The sequence below is a fragment of the Helianthus annuus genome, chromosome 14 (genome assembly GCF_002127325.2).
Source record: "Helianthus annuus cultivar XRQ/B chromosome 14, HanXRQr2.0-SUNRISE, whole genome shotgun sequence".
NCBI lineage: Eukaryota > Viridiplantae > Streptophyta > Magnoliopsida > Asterales > Asteraceae > Helianthus > Helianthus annuus.
Window position 1 is genome coordinate 76,744,040 of NC_035446.2, and position 27,493 is coordinate 76,771,532.

Consider the following 27,493-nt stretch of genomic DNA (forward strand, 5'->3'; position numbering starts at 1 on the left):
ATGACATTGATCGAAAAATATAAAAACCAATGTCAGTAACCGTTCTGATTATACCGATATCGGCACCCGTGGTTTTTTCGGTCGTAATTGATTCGGTTCGTCACGAAACTTGTATGTTATGGGCACTTGCTATAGCCTACAATACAAAAAAGCAAACGCCATATCTTATATAAAAACGAAATTTATACCGAAAACTATGAAAATAAATACGGGTACTCTACCAAAGTTGTTTGAAGGATATCATTTCGGTTTGTCATGGTAAACAACAAAAAAGATCATTTATACTCGCTACCAAAGTTTGTAAAGCATTGCATTATAGTATTAGAAAAAAAGTAAATATGAATTAGCTTTGATAACATGTATATTTGTACTTCGATCACTTGTACGTTTGTACTACTCACAACTCAGTATCGAGAAAAAAGTATATCGAGACATAGATAAAAATAGGAGTTAATTACATAGTTAGTCATTGTGGTTTGTACAAAGTAACATACTTAGGTACTAATAGTTTAAAATCACATTCTAGGGTATTAACTTTTCATTTTGTAACGTTTGGAGGTATTAATGTTATTTGTAGGTTTAAAATCACATTCTATTAGTATCTAAATATGTTATTTTGTGCAAACCACAAGAACTAACTATGTTAATACCCTAGAAGTTAATACATTCAAACGTTACAAAATGAAAAGTTAATACCCCAGAAGGTGTTTTTAAACTATTAGTACCTAAGTATACGCTATTTTATGCAAACCACAGGGACTAACTATGTAATTAACTCTAAAAATAGACTTGTCGTAACGACACATTCGAAATTTTATAAAACGTCGTACTTTAGAATTTATAAGAGATAAACACCATGATAATACGTTCAGAATTAATTATATGGATAATAAAATATTAATAATAAAATAGCTAAAGAATTAAAAAATAAATTATACTTTGTACAGTAGAACTGTGAGCAGTGATGAACTCATAAAATTTTTCCTGAAGGGTGACAATTTTTTGATGTTCATTTGTTTGTTGTTATATAATAATTTTTTTGGACCGGTTTTGACCGGTTCGAGTCAGGTTAAGGATGAATAAATAAACTACCTATAACTGTTTACAAGTTTTCACTTTTGAAAACGATGTTAGACTAATATTCCGTAAACAAATAATACCTAAAATTCAAATTTCACCTAAACTTTAAGTAACTATATATTTTTTGTATGCTACTATGGAATGATAATTTCTTTACTAGTTTAAATTTGAAAAATAAAGTAATATATAAACAATAAAATAATATAACGGAATTTCAAGCTACTTTCTTTATTTCGGCAAATACTGTAAAAATGTTAATTAAAATAGAAACATTTAATTATTGTAAAACTAACCTAATAACAAAACAATAACATAATAATAAAAAGAAAAAAAATGATATTTCATTTATTGGTGTGTGATACAAGAAATACAACAAGGAGCAAATATATGAGAAGAAACTAAGAGAAGTTTAATCTATATTAGGTATTGATAACCAGTTATAACACCCCCTTGGTTATCAACATAATACGTTTGGAGATGCTGTCTTGTTAAAAGCTTTGTTAGGAAAACCCAATGAGACAAAACCATAGTTAAGGGAAAAAGAGTGCAACGTGTAATGCGTATTATCTCCCCCCTATACTACTCTTGGATAAGGTATGTTCCCTCATAAAAACCTTACTAAGAAAATCCAATGAGACAAAACTTAGTTAAGGAAAAAAGAGTGCAACTTGAATAAAGCCCCCCTCATTTTAATATGTATCCTTTAAGTGATGTTTGTCCATCTTCCTCGAAAGTGTTTCTCAAAGCTTTTGTAGCCAATGATTTGTCATTTGATCCCTTAATGTGCAATCTTGTTCGCAACATTGTATGATCTTCATATGAGCCTTCTAGTGCTTCTTCTTGTAAATAAATATCATAAGAATGACAACTTTGTTTTGTTACATTCAATGCATTTACAAAACTAACCGAACTTATTTCAATGGGTTAGCAAAATATAAACCCATATCTTTTGTACCCTAAGGTATAGAAAATATGTTATACCCGTTACGTTATCTCTTCACTATACACGAGTTATATCTTGTCAATGAATTTAATGACATATGTGCGTGTATAACTACCAAGATATATTAACACAACTCGTATTTAACTATGGCACTTCTGGACCAAGGATCGTTGCTTCTTTGATAGGAGATGACAAGAGTCATTTTCTATAGCAATTACTTGGACATCATTAAATGTATTTACACCATAAGCTTTGTCCATATGCCACTAAGGCTTTGGCCTAGTGGTAGAGGGAAACCCTGTAGGTGTTTGGATAGGAGAGGTCATGAGTTCAATACCCGATGAGTTAAACATTTAGCTATTAAAAAAAAGCTTTGTCCATATAAAATGTCTAACATCTTCCAGATGTATTATGATTAATGGATAATAACACAAATGCATGTTCTACATAATAAATTTGAAATACCATCTTTAATTTATAAATTCTTGGTTTAAATATTTGAGCTCATTTTGATCTCTTCAAGAGATTCAATGACATCATTGACATATATGATAATACTTGTAAACCACCACCATATATACCTCTCTTCCACCTTCACCATATATACCTCTCTTCCACCTTCATAACCCAGATTCACTGTCCCCATTTACCAACACATCTAAAAATGTCGAATAACATGAGTGCAGGAGAAACCTATGGCAAGGCTGAGGTATTTTAAAACACACATACATACATACATGCCAAATTTCACTTACAATTCTACAATCTTAATTTCATTGGATGTAGGCCAAAGCTGAAAATGCAGCGAAGACACAGCCAACCAAGCTAAAGATAAGGCTGCTGATGCTGCCGAGGCAACCGAGGGTCAGGCTCCGCTTCGCAAGGAAGAGGCCTCTGGCATCCTCCAACAGGTTTATGGTTAACCACCCCATCAGTTCAGTTCTTAGATTATTATTTTCTTGTAATAACGCGGGAGATATTGTTTTTCGTTTGCGACGATTGATTACAGACCGGAGAGCAGGTGGCTAACATGGCTCACAGTGCATACGATAGTGTCAAGAACACGCTTGGAGTTGGTGAAAACCAGAAGTGAGAGATCAAGCCATGTTTGTTTCACATGGGTTCGGGTGGACCTCTTGTATGTTATTAATAAAGTCTATAGCATGATTCAAGTGCATTTGCTAGCTTTTAATCAAATGTAAATATATATATATATGATAAATTTGATGTGTATATATATAATATTTAACTAACGAAATCGATATGTGAATTGAAATGTTTCTAAGCCATCATCTTCTTGAACTCCTGGAAATCAAGAAAGCCATCACAATTGTCATCATATGCTTTGATCATACTCTTTACATCCATGTGACCCGTCTCGTCCCATAATCCCAATCTTGACAAAGCCTCTTCGAGCTCTTCATTAGAAATGAACCCATCACGGTTCTTATCAAACACTTCAAACGCCTTGAAAAGATCATTTTCTGATTCATTCTCCCCTTCTTTTTCTTGTTTTGTGATCGTATCATAGAACTCCAAAAACTCGGGAAAACCAAGACTGGTTTTCCCGGTTAAGCATTCTAGATCATCGATGCTTGAAGACACTTTCATGGTATCGAGAAGCCATTGGAGCTCGTGGGGGCTGATAAGACCATCTCCATTTTGGTCGAGCGTCTTGAAAAGCCGATATAGGTCATTGTAGCTAAGGGTAGACATTTTATAGTAAAGCAAGTATATGTTATTACTTATATGTATGATTGTATGAATGTATATGATGAGAACAATTTAACATATACATATATATAGGAGTCCTATTAGCATTGGTACAAAATATGGGCAAGAACAAGTAATATGATATGGAATAATGAAAAAGTCAAGAACAAGTCATATGATATGGGAATAATGAAGAAGTCAAGTGTAAAGACATTTGGTGCCCTATTTTGTTTTGTTGAAAACTTCTCATTGCAACATATTTGCTGCCAAATTACTGGGTCTTTTAGTTTGACCACATAGAAAATGTTATTCTATGTATGTTGATTTTCTGGAATCTTTATAAAAAATTGATAATTTTTTAGACGGGCATTGAAGCTTACATTTGTCGTCATCAAGAAGAATTTTGGTGATCGTCACATTTGATTTATTCTTAAACTTGTCTAACAATTCTAGACTTATTAGTTTTAACCAGTGGAATTCCTCACCTGTTGCGGCAGGAATTCAAACGGTTATCGGTACGGTACTAATATTCGGTCTAGTAATTGAGAAAATCCAAAAAATAAAGTCGTAATATGCCAAAAAGGACATTAATATGTGTATGGCATCGATTGAAAAATATAAAAACCAATGTCAGTAACCGTTCTGATTATACCGATATCAGCACCCGTGGTTTTTTCGGTCGTAATTGATTCGGTTCGTCACGAAACTTGTACGTTATGGGCACTTGCTATAGCCTACCATACAAAAAAGCACACGCCATATCTTATGTAAAAACGAAATTTATACCGAAAACTATGAAAATAAATACTGGTACTCTACCCATTGGCGAAATTTGAGGGGTCGATTTTTCCCAATTCGGGGGGGGGGGGGGGGGCGAAAACGTGTATACCTAAAAATTTCTATACGAAGGTACTGTTCATAACACTACGCGTCGAAAAGTTCAGGGGGGGGGGAGGCGCCCTCTCCCGCCCCAAGGAAGCTGCGCCCCTGACTCTACTAAAGTTGTTTGAAGGATATCGTTTCGGTTTGTCATGGTAAACAACAAAAAGATCATTTATACTCGCTATCAAAGTTTTGTAAAGCATTGCATTATAGTATTGATAACATGTACATTTGTACTTCGATCATTTGAGTGTTACTATTCACAACTCAGTATCGAGAAAAAAACATCGAGACTAGATAAAAATAAACTTGTCTTAACGACACATTCGGAATTTTATAAAACGCCGTACTTTAGAAATTATAAGAAAAAAACACCATGATAATACGTTCAAAATTAATTATATTAATAATTAATAATAATAATAAAATAGTTAAAAAATCAAAAAATAAATTATACTTTGTAAAGTAGAATTGTGAGCATTGAGCACGGATGAACCCATAAAATTTTTTCTAAGAGCGAAAATTTTTTTGATGTCCGTTTGTTTATTGTTATATAATAATTTTTTTTGGAACGGTTCGAATCGGATCGAGTCAGGTTGAGAACAGATAAACAAACTACCTTATAACTGTTCTTTACAAGTTTTCACTTTTGAAAACGATGTTACACTAATAATCCATAAACAAATCATACCTAAAATTCAACTTTCACCTAAACAAACTATATATTTTTTGTATGCTACTATGGAATGATAATTTCTTTACTAGTTTAAATTTGAAAAATAAAGTAATATCTATACTATATAATAAAAGAAACCAATTTTGGGACACTTGTCATCATATTAGGCCATATCTTATGGATAATTATTATTTAGTTTAATTAATTTCTTTTAATTAATTATAGATAACTCTCATATTAAATATTATTTAGTTTAATCTCTTATAGATAATTATTATTTAGTTTAATTTTAATTTAATCTCTTATAGGAAAAAATTCATAATTTTTTATTAACTAAACATATTTTTTTAATAAAGAGTAAATTGCCATTTTAGTCCCTGAGGTTTGGTCCAAATTGTCATTTTAGTTCAAATAGTTTTTTTTTCTCCTCTGGATCCCTGACTTTTTCATTTTCTTGCCATTTTGATCACATTGACTAACTCAGTCTAAAAATCTGGTTATAACCAGGGGTATTTTTGGCATAACTATTGTGTAGTGATAACCAGGGGTAGTTTACAACATAATTTATAAACCTCATAATAATTTAATGCCAAAAATACCCCTAATTATAACCTGGTTTTTAACCTAAGTTAGACAATGTGATCAAAATGGCAAGTAAAAGGAAAAGTCAGGGACCCAGAGGAGAAAAAAAAACTATTTGGACTAAAATGGCAATTTGGACAAAAACTCAGGGGCTAAAATGGCAATTTACTCTTTAATAAATTATCTAACCATAAATTTTAAATTTCGTTTGACGAAAAGGGAACAAACTCAAATATATTAACTCATTTATATCAATTTGGTATATAAATGTCTCCATCTTTGGTTTGCATTTACAAGAAATATTTATTATATAGTTTAGATTGTTCAACCCGTGTAACACACGGGGAACTAACCTAGTATAAACAATAAAATAATACAATCAGAATTTCAAACTACTTTTTATTTCCGCGAATATTGTAAAAGGGTAGGGATCAAATAAAAAGTTTATTTTGGCTAGGAAGGATAAGAAGTAATAGGATTATAACATGTGGCAAAATTTAAAATAAAGAGAAATGGTATTTTAGTCAATCCTATCCTTTCTTCTTTCTTCTTCTCCCCAATTAACTTTAAAACTCATTATTTTCAAAACCCACCATCTTCAACATTTTCTTCACTTACTATCTCAATAATCATTACATTATAGTGTGATTTTCGTCATCAATCAATGATTCAAACACCCGATCAACGTGTTCTTCACCTTTTTTTTTGTTGAAGAAAATCCAATTTAATTTCATTCAAAATCTCGTTTTTTCCCATAGTTTTGAAGATAATCACTCGATCCGTTCGATTCAATCGCTGATAAGTGTTTCTATCATTCAAATTTCGTCAATCGTTGAAGAAATCGGCTTCGATCCATGTACGAAATTCTTTAATTTCATTTTGACTATCTGGGTTTTTGATTTAGTCATTGCGTTTTACGATCTTGGCAGGGGTCCGGGGGCAGCGCCCCTGGTAGCAGGATCCAAGGGGCAGAGCCCCTGGCTGGGGTCGAGCATGATAAATTTTAATTTTCTGTAAATTGCCTCTGGAAAACTGCATTCGTAGACAATTTTTGATCTTCTACTTCCTGGTTCAGACAATTCACAAACAAAACTATTGTCCTGGTTTAATGCGTTTTAGATAGAACACTTTCTTTGGTGTATTTAGGCCATTGCGTTTTAGAACTAAGACATTTTTATGTGTTTTCTAGACATTGCGTTTTAGAAAAACACATTTTTGAAGTGTTTTTGGTCATTGCGTTTTAGGTAAAACATGGTTTTAGGTGTTTTCAGTCCACTGCGTTTTAGTGCGTGACGTTGGCACACATTTTTGAAATGGCTAGGCGGTTGTAACTGAGATCAAAGCATTTTTGGGGCGCATCATATTTAGTGCGTGACGTTGGCACGCATCATATTTTCTCAGTATTTTAACCGCATCCAAGTGCATCCTAGGCCAATAGTACCCTGCGTTCATTACCTTCGCCACTACCATGCGCGACCCCGCATGGATTACGCAGATACCCTTGTGAATTTCTGGGATAAGGTAGGTTGCGTCTTCAGGGTCTACACATTGTAGCAGTGGCCCCAAATAAGATCTTCGATACAAGATGCCATCATATATTTGGTAATGTAACACTTTGTGTTGGAATTTTTCTAGCTTCTGCTTTGTTCGCCGGGAGTATGCCAGATTGTAGATACATAATGATGGGTGACATCTAAGACGGTGAACCCATTTCAATTACACTTACTTGGTGTAATGGAACCGACAAATTTTTTAGAACTTCGATGCGCGCATCTTTAGCCAAGTGATAAAAACTTGTGGAGGCGAGTTTGCTAGGTGCGTCTGCTGGCTTGTTTTTACTCCTGTTGATATGAACGATTTTGAATGATTGAAACTTTTGAATCAATGACTTGGCTTGTTCGAGATACAGCGCCATGACGTCTCCCTTCTCATCGTAAAGACCGTTTCTTTGACCTGCTACCAATAGAGTATCGACGTGCGCTTCTAAGTTTTTGACCCCCATCTTAACCGCTAAACGTAGCCCTGCCAAGAAAGCTTCATATACTGCCTCATTGTTCGTGCTTTTGAAGTCTAGGCGTATGGCGTACGTAAATTTGTGCTTCTCACGGCTCACTAATCTCGAGCCTGCGCCCGCCCCATCATCATTTGACGCCCCATGGGTATATAAAGACCATACTTCTTCGGAAGTTGTTTGCATAGGCTTCTGGATTTACTCACATTCTTTGGCTTTGTCATTTGGAACTTCAGTGATGAAATCAGCGAGTACTTGTCCTTTGATCACCGGTCTCGGCTCGTAAACCAAATTATGCCCTCCTAACTCAATGGCCTACTTGGCCAATCGTCCTGATATCTCTGGCTTCGCCAGGAGTGCCCGATGTGGTAGTGAGTGAGAACGTTTATGACATGGCCAGAAAAGTATCTGCGCAATTGTCTGGACGCGTGTACAAGGGCTAAAACCAACTTCTCCATCATCGAATATCTTGTTTCTGGATCAGTGAGCGTGCGAACATAATAGATTGGAGTTTGTACTCTTTCTCGATCAACGAGAAGTACCACACCCACTGCCTTATCTGAAGCGCATAAATATAGCATCAATGGCTTTTTATTTCGTGGCGCCGTGAGAGTTGGGAGTTATATTAAACATTCCTTCATATCTTTGAAAGCACTTTTCACTTCTGGTGTTCCTTGGAATTGGTTTTTCTTAACGCAATTGTGCAAGGTTTTGATGAATGGGAAAGACTTTGCAACATGATTCGCGAGGAATCGATTTAACATGGCAAGCCGGCCAGCCAAAGTTTGCATCTCCTTTATGGTTGATGGCGACGACATGCGCTGAATTGCGGGAACTTTTTCTGGGTTGACCTTGAATCCATCTTTGGTGACTATAAAACCCAAGAACTTCCATTCTTCCATGCCAAATGAACATTTGATCGGATTGCGCTTCATGTTGGCCTTGCGCAACGTGTTAAAAGTTTTCTCAATATCCTGCAGCATCAAATCTTCCTCTCTGCTCATAATCACCAGGTCATCCATATAAACCTCAACATGTTTTCCAATATCATCACCAAACATACTATCCATTAGCCTTTGGTACGTGGCGCCAACGTTGCGTAGGCCAAAAGGCATTTTAGTATAGCAGAAAAGTCCCATCTCGGTCTTGAATGCTGTCTCGTCAACATTAGTTAACTCGAGTTGAAGTTCAAGCTTAGATTAAACTCTAGGCCTCTAGTGTTTAAAACGTTTTCTCTCCAAATATAAAATCCATAATATAGAAATGGCCTCGTCATATTATATTCGTTCTCTGATTTTCAACCACTCTTTTCCCCTAAACAACCAAACAATGCACAACTTTATGCAAAGTTACGTAACAACAAAAACTAAAAGAATACAACTTAAGGGGGTGAGTTTGTAAATTTGTCGAACGAGACAAACAGTGAAAACAGAATCCCGGGAGAAGGGCAGAATCGGAAAACAAATTACGAAGTCGTTAACACCTTGTTCGTTTGGGTCGCGTCTCGTTGTTCTTCAGAAATACAAAATACGAAACCCCAAAACACGTCATCGGAGATAACAAATTCCGCCAAAATATTAATGTATGGGTCGCCGGAAACGTTGCCGGAGGTCATTGTTCAATAATCTCAACCTCTGCAACATTTCCTTAATGTATCATCCCGCCCAATTCTACGTCTTCATTGATTCAATCATCATTTTATTAACCCTAAACACACTTTGAACGATCCGGATGCATGTTATCTACGTTGTTTATGTACATTCGCAAAACAACAAAACAGCTACGTTTCTAGGGTGGTTTTTGGCAACCTTCCAGCTTTGAACGCCGAAATTAGGGTTTTTCTGGTCTGGATTTTGCTTGTTTTTCGAAATGGTAAATTTGTTGATGACGTCATCGTTGTTTATGTATGTTGTGCTGATTAATGTTCATGTTGAGGTTATACACTTTGTTGTTATGCAGGCTGTTGCAACAAATATAATAGTGGGGTCTCAAGTTTGGGTGGAGGATCCTGAGGTAGCTTGGATAGATGGTGATGTTTTGGAAATTAAAGGTGCTGATATTAAAGTTAAGCTTACAACAGGGAAAGAAGTAAGTTTCTCCTTTGCTGAATTTGTTCTTAGATTTATATAACAATTTATTAGCAGTTTACGTTACAGACGTCGATAAAACGTTATAGTGATTATTAGTATGGAAACCATATATATGATGATGATGATGATGATTCATAGAGGTTGAATAGAGTTGTGTATGGTATTTCAACAGTTTGATGGTAATCGGGATATCTAACTCTTACCTTATACAGGTATAACATGTCGATAAACTATTATAATGATCGATTAAATATCCCTGGAACCGTTAATGATGACGATTCATAGAGGTTCAATAGTGTTGCGTATGGTATTTTAACAATTTTAATGGTAATCGGGACGGCTAACTGTAAGGGCATGTAGTCCACCGTTCATGGTTAATATAGGCAAATAGTGTTTTGCATTGGTTGATTGATTCCAAAATACTTTTAGCTTTTAGCATGTACCCGTAATAACAGAAACCGTCCTCATCAAGAGGTGGGAAAGATAAAAATAAATGTGGACATTAACGTTAAGAAGGGCATCATTTACTTCTCTTTCCTTAAACTAACAAAAATATAGATACATGAAATTTGAATATAACAAATTCCAAATAATTGTAGTGATATTTACTTGAATTGGAAAAGAGGTTCAACATCTGAAATTTGTATAGAACACGCCTCAAAGGCTTTCGCTTAGGAGATGTTGTACTGGTTTGTAGTTGTCAAAAGGTAGGGGAAAATCAATACTTTAATGGACATTGATATTTAATAGGATATCGTTAGTTTCGGGTTTTTTGAACTGGCATACTAAATGCAACATCACTTGACACAACAAATTGGCATAAAAAAGGTTGGTTGTAATACACTGAGTTGACTTGTATCACAATGATATTTGACAAGAATAAACTTCTTTTTATGGTTTCCTGATGCATTTATGTCCTCCTGCAGATTGTCATTAAATCAGCCCAAGCGTATCCTAAAGATCCGGAGGCTCCTTCATGTGGAGTGGATGATATGACAAAGCTAGCTTATCTCCATGAGCCTGGTGTTCTGGAGAATTTAAAAAGTCGATATAATATGGATGAAATTTATGTGAGTATATGTCATAAGTATGAGTTAGACAACAGGGTGGAATGGGAATGAGGTATGGATTCCTAAACCCCACCCTTTATGTAGGTATGGAGGATTCCACATATGGGTGTTAACCTCATTCCCACAAACCCATACCCCCTTTGCAATTTGCGAATTCTTTTAGTAACTCATATTAGAGATAAACCTATGTATTTGTTTTCCAGACTTATACTGGCAACATTTTGATAGCTGTGAACCCTTTCAAAAGAATACCTCATTTATATGACAAACATATGATGGGGCAATACAAAGGGGCAGCCCTTGGGGAACTGAGTCCACATCCTTATGCTATTGCTGATGCTTCTTACAGGCATGTGTTGTACTCTTGTTGTTTGTCTTTGATATACTACCAGTTTTTTAAAAAAATGTTGTATTTATGATAGGATTTGTATGAATGCAGGCAGATGGTAAATGAAGGAATAAGCCAATCAATTCTAGTTAGTGGAGAAAGTGGAGCAGGTAAAACAGAAAGCACAAAAAATCTTATGCAGTATCTTGCCTATATGGGCGGTCGCCCTGGAGCTCAGGGACAAAGGAGTGTGGAACAGCAAGTTCTAGAAGTAAGAAGTATTCATTTGAAAGTTATGTAATATTATATTTTGATATCCTAATCTTTAGCACCACTACTGATGCTTATTCTTTAATATACATTCGAGAAATATACAAAGTTTAGTATAAACTTATGTATACGGTGCATGCAGCTAATGATGAATATAAAGCGTGCTTCCATACTAATGAAGTTTGGTTTAATTATATTTCACATTTTTTGGCAGTCTAATCCGGTTCTAGAAGCATTTGGGAATGCAAAAACTGTCAGAAACAATAACTCAAGGTGCTTACACCTTCACATGTGAAAATTTCGTTTAAGCTAGGCAATATTGTCAAAGCTGAATGCATCCTCTTTTTGGTCAAGTACTTTTCGTTAACTGAAGGTTTTTTATGGCAGTCGTTTTGGTAAGTTTGTCGAAATCCAGTTTAATGATCGCGGAAAGATCTCTGGAGCTGCTATAAGAACTTATTTGCTGGAGCGATCACGTGTTTGTCAACTTTCCGACCCTGAGAGAAATTATCATTGTTTTTATATGATATGTGCAGCACCTCCAGATGTAAGATTCTTCTACATTAATGCATTTTGTTTCTTTTTGGAGTTTAATATTTATTTTTCATCAATGGAGACAAGCAAATGATTCATACCTGTGGATATTGAAACAAAACGTTATGTGCAAACTATTGTGGAGTATTAGTAATTTGATCTGGTATGCGCCAAAGTCAGAGGTTGCATCTATAAAGGAGCATTAATGTAGTGATGTAACATTTTGAGTTTTATTTGTATGTAACTTTATCTTATTATGTCTTTGTGCTTTTTCTCTTGTATTTTAGTACTTTGGAAAATATCTTCGACACAATCGCGCATTCTTGAGATCATAGCATTTATAACCAGTTTATATGTGCATCACAGGTGTTTAAAAAGTACAAATTGGGTAAGCCTCAGACTTTTCACTACCTTAATCAAACAAATTGCTACGAATTGAGTGGGGTGGATGAGTCTAAAGAATATCTCGCAACAAGAAAGGCTATGGATGTTGTTGGAATCTCTTCTGATGAACAGGTATAGTGTGTGTGTGAATATATATATGTGTGTGTGTGTGGTTGCTTATACTTATGATTTATGAATCACCTGGTTAAAACCTCAACGAAAGATTTTCCATTTTTACAGGAGGCTATATTTCGTATTGTGGCTGCAATTCTCCACCTAGGCAATATTGAATTTGTCAAGGACAAAGAACCTGACTCATCTAAACCTAAGGATGATCAATCCAAGTTTCATCTAAAAACTGCCGCAGAACTTTTCATGTAACTATTATTTTTACTAAATCTGATTTTTAGGTATTATCTTATAAATCTTTATAAACAAATGTAATGTTGTGATATGCATGTCATTTTAGGTGTGATGAGGCGGCTCTTCAAGATTCCTTTTGCAAACGTGTTATTGTAACTCGTGATGAGAGCATCAAAAAATCGCTTGATCCCTTGGCTGCAGCTTTGAATAGAGATGCTTTGGCGAAAATAGTTTATACAAGATTATTTGACTGGTACACTTGATCTGCATGGAAGATTGCTATTGTGTCATTTTTCTAACTACTTTCGGTTTGGTCTATATCTCATGTTCTTTATTGCATGAATCAGGATTGTAGGCAGGATTAATGAGTCTATTGGTCAAGATCCAGAGTCAAAATCTTTAATTGGAGTCCTCGACATCTATGGATTTGAAAGTTTCAAGACAAACAGGTGCTTAACTGGTACGCCTTTGTTTACATCATTCATCATAGGTTATATCTTGCAGATCACTGCATGAAAGACCTTGGTTTCTGAACCGATAGTTTTTTTATTTTACTTTGACAACTCTTAAGTTTACTGTGTTATATCCTATCATGTTATATATCCTATTGATTTGAATGTTTAAAGTGGGATAATATAAAACATAACGACCTATGCAGTTTCGAGCAATTTTGTATCAATCTGACTAACGAGAAACTTCAGCAACATTTTAATCAGGTTTGTAAATAAGAATTATAAATTATTACTAAGCTGTTAATTCTTGAAGCAAGCATACCAGTTTGAGCTGATAGCGGGTATATCAATTTATTTCATCAGCATGTTTTCAAAATGGAGCAAGAGGAATATACTAAGGAGGAAATCGATTGGAGTTATATAGAGTTTGTGGACAATCAAGATATTCTAGATCTCATTGAGAAGGTCTGTGCATGTTTAAAGCATAGTTGACAATAGCAATAGCGGACGATAGCGACAAGCTACCTTTACGCTACGTAGCGATAGCGATGATATAGCGAGCGCTATTTCATTTTTAGCGATACACTAGAAGAAAAATTAAGAAATATTTAATATGTATATTTTATCAAAAAAAAAAAATTACAAAAATCGTCTACCACTATATAGCAACACATGAGCGCTTCACTACGCTATTCGCTATAGCGCTCGCTATGATTGCTATTAACAAAAAATTTAAGTCTATTATGCAGATCTTTTATGTGCTTAAAATATTTAATAGTGAAGTCTGTTTGCTAATTAACATTGTCAACTTGTGCATTGGTACGAAAAGCTTACCGTGTCTGATTTAATAGTCTATTATGCAGATCTTTTATTTGCGTAAAAATGTTGCAGTATGTATCATGCCCCTCTATTAATCTAACTGTTTTTTTTTTCATTGCTATAGAAACCAGGAGGAATCCTTGCTCTTTTGGACGAGGCTTGGTATGTAGACATTTCATAAAACTGGCATGACTTTTAGAAATTTATATATTTGTTGTTGTTCCTTCTTGGTGTTACGTCATCAATTCGATTAAAGTTGACCTTCTTCGTTCCTGTTGGCCTATGGACCATTATATTTCTTTTAGAGGAAATTTTAGAACTTAGAACATAGTCATTATATGCCTTGAATTAACCTTAAATTGTGATCCCTATGTAGTATGTTTCCAAGATCTACACATGAAACTTTTGCGGAAAAGCTTTTCCAGACATTCAAAGATCATAAACGGTTTAGCAAGCCAAAGCTTTCCAACTCAGCATTTACCATTGATCATTATGCTGGAGAGGTAACCATTTTTAGTTTTGTATATATTAATTACGAAATTTCAAATCCCAAAGATACTTAAAGAACGGCAATATAACATGATATCTTTTTTTACAATGATATGTCTCAGGTCACATATCAAACCGAGTTTTTCTTGGATAAGAACAAGGACTATGTTGTCGCAGAGCAGCAGGCACTCTTGAATGCTTCAAAATGCTCCTTTGTATCAAACTTATTCCCACCTCCACAAGAAGAGTCGTCTAAAGCGTCAAAGTTCTCATCAATTGGTACACGGTTTAAGGTACAATATTATTTTGATACAACACTACATACATCAAATTTCAGCTCAGTTTCTAATTTGTCTTATTTACAGCAACAACTACAAGCATTGCTTGAGACACTCAGTCACACAGAGCCACATTACATTCGTTGTGTGAAACCGAACAATCTTTTAAAGCCTTCTATCTTTGAGAATCAAAACATTCTGCAACAACTACGGTGTGGTGTAAGTTTGTACACCTTGGATTTATCATATATCCAATATTAAACACACACATATGTTTAAGTCCACAACTTCATGTCATACAGGGAGTTATGGAGGCGATTAGGATCAGCATGGCTGGGTTTCCTACTCGTAAACCTTTTAAAGAGTTTATTAGCCGCTTCAAAATCTTTTCACCAGATGATGTGAAAAAAAGGTGGTTGCATCGACTTTTTATCTGTGCTGTTTGGAATCAGATTTAACTTATCTGATATTAATTGCAGCGATGACGATATCAAAACTTCAAGGCTGCTTCTAGAGAAGGCAAATCTTCAAGGTTATCAGGTACCTTAGCATGTGGAATCATTGGCTTGTGTTGCCCAGAATTCATTGTGAGAATAATCTCACCGTTGCGATGTTTCTGATTTAAACTGTTTCAGATTGGTAAAACAAAAGTATTTCTACGAGCTGGTCAGATGGCAGAACTAGATGCTCGCAGAAGTGAAGTTTTGGGAAGATCTGCTAGCAAAGTTCAGAGAAAATTTCTCACGTATTCCGCACGCAAGAAGTTTAACTCATTAAAGTTTTCATCGATACAGTTACAATCCATGTGTAGAGGTATATACTAGTATTATCGTCAGCATATTTTATGAACTTGATATTCTTTTCTCATAATAAATGATTTCAGGGCAAGTTGGACGTCGTCATTATGAGTCCCGAAAGAGAGAAGTGGCTTCTTTAAGAATTCAGAAAGATGGACGTATGTTTCTCAAGAGGAAAGCTTTCAAAGTTCTATCCTCTTCGGCTATCAAGATTCAAAATGGAATGCGTGGAATGGCTGCACGAAATGAGTATCGCTATAAAAGGCGTGAAACAGCAGCCGTCATCCTTCAGGTTACTAGAATTGGTGATTAATTTAGAAATAATTGACGAGTCATTATCCTTTTCTCCTCTTAAATAGTTTTTTTATCCCTAAAGATCTTGTAGTAGGCCCAAATTCCCAAAATGAGACTGATTAAAGATTATAAATGCAGATCGACGTCTAATGTCTTATAGACATACATCCTAATCTGCTTTATTGTTATTTATAACATTTTTGACATTTGAGAATTGAAATTTACCAAGATCTTCATAGTTTGTTAATGATATAGGTTAATATGTAATTCAGTAAGATTTGTCATGACCTTTACGGGCTGTCTTTATTTTAAATTGATGTAATCAAATGTTTGTATAATGCACTATAATGAATTTTTCTCAAACTTATACACTCTATGAACAACTTGCAGACACAATGCCGACAATATCTGGCGGAACACCGTTTTTGTAAGTTGAAAAAAGCCACAATAACCAGTCAATCATTCTGGAGAGCGAGACTGGCACGTAAAGAACTAAGGCTCCTTAGACAGGTAACTGTATTTCTCATAGTTCATGTTTCCACTTGAAATTGTTTGAAAAAACACCTTGGTTTGTATTAATTAATTTTTTAATTCAGACTGAAATTTCTACAGTTATGTTCAGCAGATCCTCTGAATCTAATTTAAATCTGTGAACGGCACAATCACGTGAAACTCTGTTGTTAAAAGCGATCGCCTGGGCGACCTGGGCGACCAAGGCGACCATACACCGCTTTTGTCTCCTAGATAAAAAAGCAACGTTATTTTTTTTTAAAACCCTATCTTTTAAACAACCCAGATTATATTTACAGATAATTTTAAATCTTTTAGAATCATATCTCATCAAATCTGTATATATTTTTAAATATATTTTAAATTTCAAAAAGTTAAGAGATATATATTATCTTTATATAACATTCATTCATGTTCTGTATATAACAAATAAGACGTATCCACAGCATTCACAGTTCTTTGCTGGCAAAAAATACTACACGTATGTGTATGCTGCTGGAAAAGACAAGGCAATTGCTGTGGATGACGACTCCGACTCCGATGATCTTTAAAGTTGAAGAACATTTGGTTTTGAATTTTGTTTACTTTTTGAAGTCTGAACTTTATTGTTTTCAAGTCTTAACAGTTTTGGTTTTGGGATATTTTGGTGATTCATAATAATGTTGGTTTTATTTTAAGGTTTATGATATTTGAAAACTTTTGGAATTTGAGGATTTGGCTTTTTTCGGTTCATAACTTTGTTTTTTTAATGTTTTTATTTGATTGCGCTTTTTTTCTCAGGCCCTGCTTTTTTTGCGCTTCTCGCCTAGGCGAGAGGCGAGCCCTATGCGCCTAGAGTGCGCCTAGCGTATTTGATAACTATGACGTGAAAAGAACATACATCTTATCACACATTACTATAATAGCACAGCTTAAAAATTTATTCTGTTGTGCAGAAAGCAAAGGATACTGATAGTCTAAAAGAAGCCAAATCGAAATTGGAAAAGGAGGTTGAAGAGCTGACGTGGCGATTACAGGTGGAGAAGCGCATTAGAGTAAGTATTTGTATGCTGCTGATTTAACTGTATTCTAGTAATTATGTGCTCATTTTGTTTATTTTCCCGTCCAGATTATTTTTACTATCGTTTGCATGCATGGTTCTTACGCTTGTTACTTTTGTAGTCTGGTTTGGAGGAATCAAAAAATCAGGAAAATGCAAAATGGCAGTCTATTATAAAGGAGATGCAAGAACAATCCGAACAAACTAAAGAACTGTTGGAAAAGGAACGAGAGGCTGCAAAGAAAGAACTTGAGGAAGCGCGTGCGAATAAAGAGGCTTCAAGCAAGGAGATTGTTGATGAGCTAACTGCTGAAAATGAGAAACTTAAGGTAGAGTTTATGAAGTCAAACATATTTAATTGATTATTTTGTAGTTGCTGACCAGTGTCCCAATTTGATTTATTTCATTTCATGTTTTTTGAAACCCTTGAAGGGTACGGTTAGTTCACTGGAACAGAAAGTTGATGAAGCAGAAAAAAAATATGAAGAGAGCAATAAGTTAAGTGAAGAGAGGTTAAAACAGATCACCGAATCAGAAACAAAGATACTTGAGCTGCAAGCCACAACGCAAAGGTTATATAAATAATTACTTTAAGCATGCTTCTCAGTCCTTAAATAATCAGCACAAACATCTTCTGTGCTTTTTAAATATGAAGTATTAAACTTGTGTTTGGTTATCTGGTTCTTCATGTTTTCTTCATAAGGCTTCAAGAAAAGATAAATGAGCTGGAGCACGACGAACAGATGCTGAGGCAACAAGTCATGCTGACATCATCAGCTTCCAAAAGGCGTTTCTCATTTTCATCTAAGGTTAAAAATAATGCCACAATGTATTTATTAGCAAAGTCCCATTTGAAATTCATGTAGAAAGTATATCTTATTATCTATATTTCAATGCCTTGTAGGGTCAAGAAAACGGCCACCACCTTGTAAGTCAAAAGATTCCGTCACTTTCCAAAATGCGTTGTCTAATTAAGTAATCTCAAGGACAATCATACTATAATTTGCAGGATCACCAGGGTGGCGCATCTATGCAGAGATTTGATAGCAATTTGAGACAATCAGCTATTGACAGACACCGTGTACGTGTTTGAACTTGAGTTAATTAATTCACTTGTCATTTTGTTTTCTGTTTTTTTTTTTTTTTTTTTTTTTTTTTTTTTTTTTATCAATTAGATAAATAGAGACTTGTGATTGAATTACATGAATGAATTGTATGTTGTGTATATATTTATGATACAGGAGAATGTTGATAAACTTATCAAAGCAACTACAGAAGACCTTGGGTTCAGCAATGGGAAACCAGTTGTTACATATGTCATATACAAAAGCCTTCTACACTGGAAAGTATTTGAAGCAGAAAGAACTAACGTATTCGATCGTCTTATCACTGTGTTTGGTGCTGCAATACAGGTGAGAGATCATATATTTAACACGTAATCATGTTCCTGCAAAATTCAAAACTATTTTTTCTTATAATTTAATAATTCCCAGAAAGAGGAAGACAATAAACATATGGCTTATTGGCTCTCTTCCACCTCTACATTGCTGTTTTTGATTCAAAAGAGTTTAAGTTCTGCCTCAGGGAAACCCCCCCAGCCAACATCATTTATTGGAAGAATGGCACAGGTATCGAGTTCTAATTATCCGTCATTTATAAATAACAATATCTTGTTTTGTGAATTTTATATATATATATATTTGAAGCTTTCTTGATTGATGTTTGTAGAGCTTTCGCAAATCCCCGTCATATTCCAACCTTGAAATTGTCCGCCAAGTGGAGGGCAAGCAGCCAGCTCTTCTTTTCAAGATGCAACTAACTGCTTACGTTGAAAAAATATATGGACTCGTTCGTGACAATTTGAAGAAGGAATTGTCACAACATATCTCTTGTTGTATCCAGGTACACAAGGTTTTAATTTCTTATGACTTTTCATCCCAATATTACATTTTATAGTGCTCATCTTTTTTGTATTTTCTTAACAATTCAGACAGCAAGAGAAAAAGGTAACACTCCTCCATCTATGTTCTGGCAACACATCATTGAATCCCTAAATGGCATGCTCAAAACTTTGGAAGAATACCATGTATGCTATTTTGTATAGTTTTACTACATAACTAACGATCAGAAATTACACCCTTATTATTATTTTGATCCTATGAAACATGATTATTTCAGGTGCCAACAATTCTTGATCAAAAGATCTTTGCTCAAGTTTTCGCTTACATTAATGTACAGCTATTTAACAGGTAGATTTTGTCTTTTTAGATGTATATATGACAAGCTTTTAATTATTGGATAAACTGATTGCGCTTTCTATGAAACCAATAGCCTTCTTTTACGTCGAGAATGCTGCTCATTTAGCCATGGGGAATATCTAAAAACAGGGTTAACTGAGTTAGAGCTATGGTGTAGTCATGCCACAGAAGAGGTATTCTTTTCTGTTTTTAATTCCTAATTAGTTTGTTAAATAGATCACAAAACAATAATATTACATTAGACCATGTGTAGTGGTAAAACAAAATAATGCCCCCACCATGGGGAATTATTCGACACATGTCATCCCAGTCAGCATGGGCATTATTGCAAAAGTGGGGTAGTGGGGCATTATTCCAATAACGCCCATGCAATCGTGTGTGTGTGTGTAAATTTTAGAATTAAAAAAAAAAAAACTACTAGTCATTATGTGATTGGCCAGTCAAACTACTAGTCTCAAGCCCAATGCACCTTCAGCGTTTTAATTAAAACGCCTAACCCCATTTTTTTTCAAAAAAAAAAAGCCTTATAACGCCTAGTGTAGTGGGGGGTGGGGCGTTTTGGGGCGTTTTTTTCCAATTTTTTTTTAAAAATACCGCCCCACTACAGGTGGTCTTACAATGACATTAATTTTGAACTTTCTTTAATCATGTGATATATGAGGTTTTTATGCATTTGATTCCATTTTCAAAGGCACCTGTGTCTATAAGGATTATTGAATCTCGTTAAGCATAAACCGAAATATATACAAGATACATGTAACCGAAATCAGCTACTGGGAAGGAGATAATTACAAAAATATACAAAATATATCTATCCTAAAATAAACCTATACAAATATAGATAATACATACACACTAATACAAATGACGTTAACCTATTTGTTTCATTTGGTCCATTTTCTTTATAGTTAACCTATTTAACCCGTCATTGTCACTATAATCCAAATCGACCCATTTACATATAAATGAGACAAAATTACCACCTCTAGTTTGTACACGTTTATATGGCTTTAATTTGCAATAAAATATACAGTTCTAACTAGTTTCATTAAATCAGTATGCAGACTCGTCATGGGAGGAACTTAAGCACACAAGGCAGGCAGTCGGATTCCTGGTATGCTTCTGTTATTGCTTAGAAACACTTAAGATGCAGTTTTATATGCTTTCTAACAAAAGTATAGTTATTCATATGGAAAGCGTTTTTTTGTTAACGGTTAATCAAATTGTTATGGTATATAAAAGTTTCTACCATTTATATTTTGCAGGTGGTACATCAGAAGTCTAAAATTAAGTATGATCACCTCATAACTGAGCTTTGTCCTGTAAGTCTCTTTGTTCATGTATGTTTTTAACTAGTATCCATATGGCATTTTCTTTATGATTGGTAACCATGTTTCAGATTCTAAATGTTCAACAACTTTACAAAATTTGCACACACTACGCGGATGACATTTACAAAACTCCAAGTGTAGACCCGACGGTAAGAATAAAACTGTAATCATCGGTTATTCCTTTTACTCTCCAGTGTTGGAGGTTCCGTATTTGCCCAAAGTGTGAACTCCAACCCGTTTATTTTTAATTGGGCCAATTCAGGTAAAAGGAGGTCAGGTCAACTATGTTGAAATTTGAATGTCAAAAAGTCCGACCCGCCCCTTAGCCTACCTGCTTTTACCCATTTCTACTATTTTGCTTTGATTGTTTGTTCTCTTTGCAACGATCCTTTCTCATCCTCTCAGCTCTATGCAGGTTATTTCCGATTTAAAAGGTCATACAGAAGGCTTGGAGAATGCTGATAATACCTCTTTTTTGTTGGAAGACGATCCTTGGTAAGCAATAGCATACAATAAGGCCATACATATCCACATTTATAACAGACTGATCATGGACAAAGTTACAGTTTTTAATTTATTTTTATTATTTTTTTTTCTGTTTGCAGCATTCCCTTTACGGTTGACGATCTTGTCAACTTCCTCCACGAAAAGGATTTTGCAGAGATGAAACCTACTTGTTATCTTGTAGACAATCCCGACTTTAAATTTTTAGTAGAGTAATTCAACTTTTGTATGCTTTTTTTTTTTCTTTCCTGTAGATTAAGATAGATTCCTGATTGTTTAAGGTGTAAATCATCCTTTAAGCTAGATCTGTAAAATCTATAGGTGTTCTCATGTAGAGTATAGAAGGATTTTAACCTTCGCCACCTTTATTCGTTATATCGGATTAGTTTTTTTAGCAATGTAGCATGCAAAACATATTCTTCATAATCCGTAATTAGTTTAAACTTAATTGTGTATAACACCCTAAAGTGGAGTCAAAAACACCTAGAACGTACGTATAACATTAAAATCGAATATGATTATCTTTACCGGACTTGAGGTGCGTATATCATCTTGGAGATATATATCAAAATGTGTTCTAAATTATGCAATATACTACTTTATTCATCATACATATGCTTGTGTAGATAGATGGTGTGAAAAGTGTGATTAATGTGTAGGTTAGAGGTTTTAAAGGTTGTTAATGTATGCATTAGTCCTTCTATGTTAGCCCTAAGTAATGAAACAATCAGAATATTGTCCAACATCCGAACCACTTAAGGAAACGTCTACCATACCTCCCATTAGAGATGGGCGAAAAAAAAACAAAAAAAAAAAAAAGTAAAAAAAAAAAAAGGGTACGAACCCGAACATGAAAAAATATACTTGGGTTTTCTACACTTGTAACCAGACCTACCTGTAGGGTATATATAGAGCACACATATTTAGTCCAATACCCGTACCCGAAACCAGTTCAAATAGTACACGAAAAAAATGTGAAGTTGGCTATTTTTACTACCTGTAACGAGTTTTTATGCCTGAACCGGGTTTTTATACCCAAAACTAGGTATTACCGTTGGGAGGCGGGGAATTAAAAAAACTAGCCGTTTATTTTTACCTTTATAGAGCTGTTGAGGCAGTTTATAAATTTTATTTTGGGAAAATAGCGAAAATGGCCAAGACTTGGTCAACTTTTCGAAAATGGCCAAGTCAAACGTCTCATAGAGACGTTTCACGAATTCCCACATGTCTCAAAGACGTTTCCTCATCAGCCATCCACCAAAAGACACGTGTCCATGTATACAACCCCACTTTTGGAAGCATGTGATTATTTAAATGTAGAGTGTAGCAGTGGCAGTGAATAGGTCTGCCATGTACTTTCTCTCTCTATTCTATTAACTTTTTAAGACGTTTCCACCCCACTCCCTTTCTCTCTCTACAACCCCCACTCCCTTTCTCTGTCTCTTCACTCCCTCTCAACTCTCTCTCTCTCTCTTCAACCGCCTTACCACTGCCACCACCACCACCTTAAAAACCCAACCACTCCTCAGCCTCTTCCACCCCATCGTCTGAACAAATAAACAGATAATATTCCCAAATTTCAAATCATCTTCTTTATTTCTCAATGCGTATGAGCACCTCCGCCGGCCCTGAACACCTCCGCCGGCCCTGAACAACTCCGCCCGGGTCCACAAGTGCACGACAGTCTTTCTCTCTCATCACCACTACTTTCTCTCTTATGTCTCTTTTATGTTCAACATTATCTCTCTTCATACTTCTCTTCGCAGACTTTGAAAAAACTATGAAGATGATGAGTCCGTCGTCCCTGCCGAACTGTTAAACTATCGTTGGAGAGGAGTTGCAGGTTAACGGAGGTGGTGGAGGGGTTGGACGACGAAAGTGACGCTGGCCGGAGGACTCGTCGGAGAAGATGAAGGAATTACAGGTGGAAACGTCTCAGCAAAGTTCTGAAACGTCTCAGCTTGGGAAACGTCTCAGCAGAGTTCTGAAACGTCTCAGCAGCACTTGTGGACACGTGGCTTTCGGTGGGTGGCTATTCTTTGAGACGTTTCAGTCTTGAGAAAATGTCTTATGGAGACGTTTGACTTGGCCATTTTCGAAAAGTTGACCAAGTCTTGGCCAGTTTCGCTATTACCCCTTTTATTTTTATTATTTTTTTTACCATTTTATCCCTCATATGGTAGGAAAATAGTTGGTAGATATTTTAATTTAATTAATCACAACGCTAAAAGACGCTCAAAAATTTATAACCATACTGTAAACACTGTCAAAAACTCTCAAATGTACTTACGTTATTGTAATTTATTTTAATTATTGCAATTTTATTTCTTTACAAATTTAAATGCCCGGATAGTCTCTGTGGTTTGCCATATTTTCACCTTTAGTCCTTAACTTTCTAAAATTACAGTCCCCAACTTTTGCAATTTCGTTTCCGGATAGTTACTGACGCAGATGAGGGTTAGTTTTCTCAGTTAAGTTGGTGTGAAATGACTCTAATGCCCTTGCTATTAAAAATTAACAAATAAAACATAACATCAAAGACTAAAAAGTAAATGTGGGCCCCACCTAAATTACCACCCACCTCTTCTTCATCCCAACACCCCTGCAACCACCCACCTCCACCATCATCTTCAACCTCATCCACAGCCACCATCACCCTTCTAACTGTAACCCAACTACTCAGACCAATCAGGCACATCCACCATCACAAACTGCGGCAGTTTGCAAGCTTTTATAACTTTGTGCAACTTCACAGACTGAAGGGCAACTTATACATTAGATAATGATATTTCTTGAATCCTATCAATCATATTCTCTCCGATTTTTGGGATCAGATCTCAACATTGATAGGCGCAACCATGTAACAAATTTCTATCCACACACATATATATTATCAATATTGTTTGCATAATTTTACGTTGTGTTCTTATTGTTTTCCGATCCCCTTTACATATTCACGCCGATTGATCTTAACCCTGTTGCGGATTCATCTTAAAACAAGTTATTTTTTATTATAAATTTCTTCGCTACGGGTTTGCAAGTTCTCTGGGAAAGAGATCGTCAATGGAGGATTTCTATGAAGCGAGAATCGATTGTGTAGACGGTGAAATAATTGGTTTGTTTGGTGTGTTTAATGGTCATGGTGGTGCTCGAGTTGTGGAATATGTGAATCATGTGCCTCATCTTTTCAATACTCTGATTAAGCATCCGAAGTTTATATCGGATACGAAAGCATCTTTTCAATACTCTGAGTAGTTGGGTTACAGTTAGAAGGGTGATGGTGGCAGTGGATGAGGTTGAAGATGATGGTGGAGGTGGGTGGTTGCAGGGGTGTTGGGATGAAGAAGAGGTGGGTGGTAATTTAGGTGGGGCCCACATTTATTTTTTAATTTTTGACCGTTATATTTTATTTGTTAATTTTTAATAACAAGCGCATTATAGTCATTTCACATCAACTTAACTAAGAAAAGTAACCCTCATCCGCGCCAGGGACTATCCGGAAACGAAATTGCAAAAATGGGGACTATAGCTGTAATTTTAGAAAGTTAGGGACTAAAAGTGAAAAAAGGGCAAACCACAGGGTTATCCGGGCATTTAACTCTAAAAAATACATGTCATAAAGTAAAAAAATGTCCTTAAATGATTTTTGTGCTAGTGCAATTTACATATTATAATTTAGCAACAAGTTATAGCATAGTAGTGTTGTACCTCATGCTTTGAGGGCTTCTCAAATTTTTTTTTAACATTACACTTTTAATCCATAACTCTTTGATTTTTTTACTTTCAACCAAAAGTTTTCATCTTTTTCAATTTAACCTCACAACTTTGTTACTTTTAACTTTGGTCCCCTATACTTTATATACTCCTCAAAACTTCCGCTTTACGTTTCATTCTAAATTTTACGAGTTAAAAACGGCGCAACGTACGTATGTGGTTCAACCCTTTTACGTTTTGTTTTACACTACGCTCTAAATTTTGCGAGTTAACATGGTGGAACGGTGCATGTGTGGTTCAACGTTTTTACATTGTCTATTTTTCTTGTTTGATAGGTTGTCGTAACGTGCGGGTCCTAAATCGACTTAGTTATTATTTTCTATATTTTGCGTTTCGGTCTAATTTCTCCGCATTAACACACCGCAACTTTAGTGTTGATTGTCGCTGATGGTGGTGTCGCATTAATGCTATTTGTCACGGTTTTACGCCCCCGCCGCAATGCAGGGGACTTAATACTCGTTTATTTATAAATAGTAAACAAATGTTCTTAACTGATTTTTGTGTTGGTGTAATTTATTTTTATATTATATATTTGTGACATGGTTATGCATTAGGTTATTGTACTTTATGCTTCAGTGATTTTTTGTGCTTATTATTGTTGTACATTGCTTTTGTGTTATGAGTTGGTTTGGTATTTAAGGGGAATGCTTTGTCATTTCTCTGTTTCACTTTACACCCACTGTTCCACCTACCCTTCCCATCACCGTCCCCACCGCTCCGACTCCACGTCGACAAGGGTGTAGCTTTGTGGGGGTGGGAGGGGGCGGCCGACCCCCCGAACCTTTCACTCAGTAGTGGAGAGTATGTAGTTTTCGTATAGAAATTTTTGGGTATATACGTTTTCTACCCTCGGCTTTATAGAAATTTTTGGTATATACGTCTTCGACCCCCGGTCGGAAATCTCAAGCTTCGCCACGTCGCTAGACCAATGGTCGTTGTTTTCTTTGGCTACCGATCATCACGTTGTGGTAGAACTTTGCTTTTTAATCTGGCTAACACGTTTGGTTTTCCGGGTTGGTACCGTCGCCGTTTTCAGCTGTTTAGCTCGTTACACGATTGTCATTTTGGTGATCTTTTTCTTTTGGTTAGGATTTACCGTTTTGTTTTCCTCGTCATTTACAGTTGGGTATCCGGTTACATGATGGTGATTGTTTAGCTTATCGGTTTTCGATGAGACCGTGGTTATCCTTTTTGTTTTTTATCGACCGTTGCATTTGGTAAACCCTGTACGGTTTTTTGTAACTATTTAGAGGTTGTGGTACGCTCTAAACAATGAGATTTATGCTTTTGTCACGTTAATAACAATGAGAATCAGCTCATCTGAGATGTTATTTGCTTTGTTAGTTCTACCTTTTGTGTAGGTGACTTTGTGACAATTTTAGGTCTCAATGAAGATGAACATGTGCTCATCTGAGAGTTAGGGTAATGCATGTCTATAATGGTTTGCGGTTTGTGGTTTCTACCTTGGTGACAGTGATATTGTGACAATATTTGGTTTCGATAAAAATGACTATTTGCTTAGATGATCATCCGATCGGATTGCCATTCGGTCGGATTGACACCTTGTTTGGTAAGGATGTGTTTGTGTATGATGGCTTGTCTTTTAAAGTTTTCGTTGTAGCATTTTGAAAACACAGAAGTATCTCTACCTTTCAGGTCGTTCGATCGAACGGCGGTTCGATCAGATGACGATCCGTTCGACGAGGTATTTATCAGAGAACAAGTTTACAGCAGGATTAACATCCAATCGGATGGTCTACCGATCGGGTGGCAATCCGTTAGATCTGACTATACATTGAACATGTTGAAAATCGTTAAGTGTTGAGACCAAGTGCACTCCGAACGGATTACGGTTCGACCGGATGGCAATCCGATCAGACGGCAATCCGTCCCGCGACCTGATCTTTTGCAACTTGAAGATTTGTTAAGTTTGGAAAGTTTTGCGGTTTGATCGAGACGGTATGACAACGTGCTACACAATGGGAACCTCATCATGACCCAAGTGATCCGATCGAACAGGAA

The 27,493-nt window shown here is 35.6% G+C and overlaps 2 protein-coding genes across 2 annotated transcripts; one reads left to right on the top strand and one right to left on the bottom strand.

Moving 5' to 3' along the window:
- Nucleotides 1–3,287: 3,287 nt before the first annotated feature.
- On the bottom strand, nucleotides 3,288–3,739 carry LOC110906768 (probable calcium-binding protein CML44). The gene has a single exon (XM_022151845.2). The coding sequence runs from the start codon at nucleotides 3,737–3,739 to the stop codon at nucleotides 3,305–3,307; it is 435 nt and encodes a 144-aa protein (XP_022007537.1). The 3' UTR covers nucleotides 3,288–3,304.
- Nucleotides 3,740–9,840: 6,101 nt separating this feature from the next.
- On the top strand, nucleotides 9,841–22,095 carry LOC110908459 (myosin-6). Its single transcript, XM_035982721.1, has 38 exons — nucleotides 9,841–9,975; nucleotides 10,904–11,047; nucleotides 11,251–11,400; nucleotides 11,491–11,646; nucleotides 11,860–11,918; nucleotides 12,033–12,192; nucleotides 12,546–12,695; nucleotides 12,804–12,940; nucleotides 13,033–13,179; nucleotides 13,274–13,375; nucleotides 13,585–13,642; nucleotides 13,742–13,843; nucleotides 14,322–14,359; nucleotides 14,574–14,700; nucleotides 14,809–14,979; nucleotides 15,052–15,183; nucleotides 15,267–15,376; nucleotides 15,444–15,504; nucleotides 15,600–15,777; nucleotides 15,848–16,053; nucleotides 16,446–16,565; nucleotides 17,501–17,599; nucleotides 17,727–17,933; nucleotides 18,037–18,176; nucleotides 18,308–18,413; nucleotides 18,509–18,532; nucleotides 18,614–18,685; nucleotides 18,846–19,016; nucleotides 19,098–19,232; nucleotides 19,333–19,506; nucleotides 19,595–19,690; nucleotides 19,783–19,853; nucleotides 19,936–20,035; nucleotides 20,920–20,976; nucleotides 21,128–21,184; nucleotides 21,262–21,342; nucleotides 21,609–21,688; nucleotides 21,799–22,095. The coding sequence occupies exons 1-38, from the start codon at nucleotides 9,841–9,843 to the stop codon at nucleotides 21,911–21,913; spliced, it is 4,428 nt and encodes a 1,475-aa protein (XP_035838614.1). The 3' UTR covers nucleotides 21,914–22,095.
- Nucleotides 22,096–27,493: the final 5,398 nt, after the last annotated feature.

Bases quoted from the DNA above. Each gene is read 5' to 3' on its own strand.
- LOC110908459 (XM_035982721.1), top strand. From the start codon at position 9,841: ATGCAGGCTGTTGCAACAAATATAATAGTGGGGTCTCAAGTTTGGGTG. The intron at 16,566-17,500 runs GTAACTGTATTT...TCTGTTGTGCAG, and splicing joins AACTAAGGCTCCTTAGACAG to AAAGCAAAGGATACTGATAG. The intron at 18,533-18,613 runs GTAAGTCAAAAG...TATAATTTGCAG, and splicing joins AAGAAAACGGCCACCACCTT to GATCACCAGGGTGGCGCATC.
- LOC110906768 (XM_022151845.2), bottom strand. From the start codon at position 3,739: ATGTCTACCCTTAGCTACAATGACCTATATCGGCTTTTCAAGACGCTC.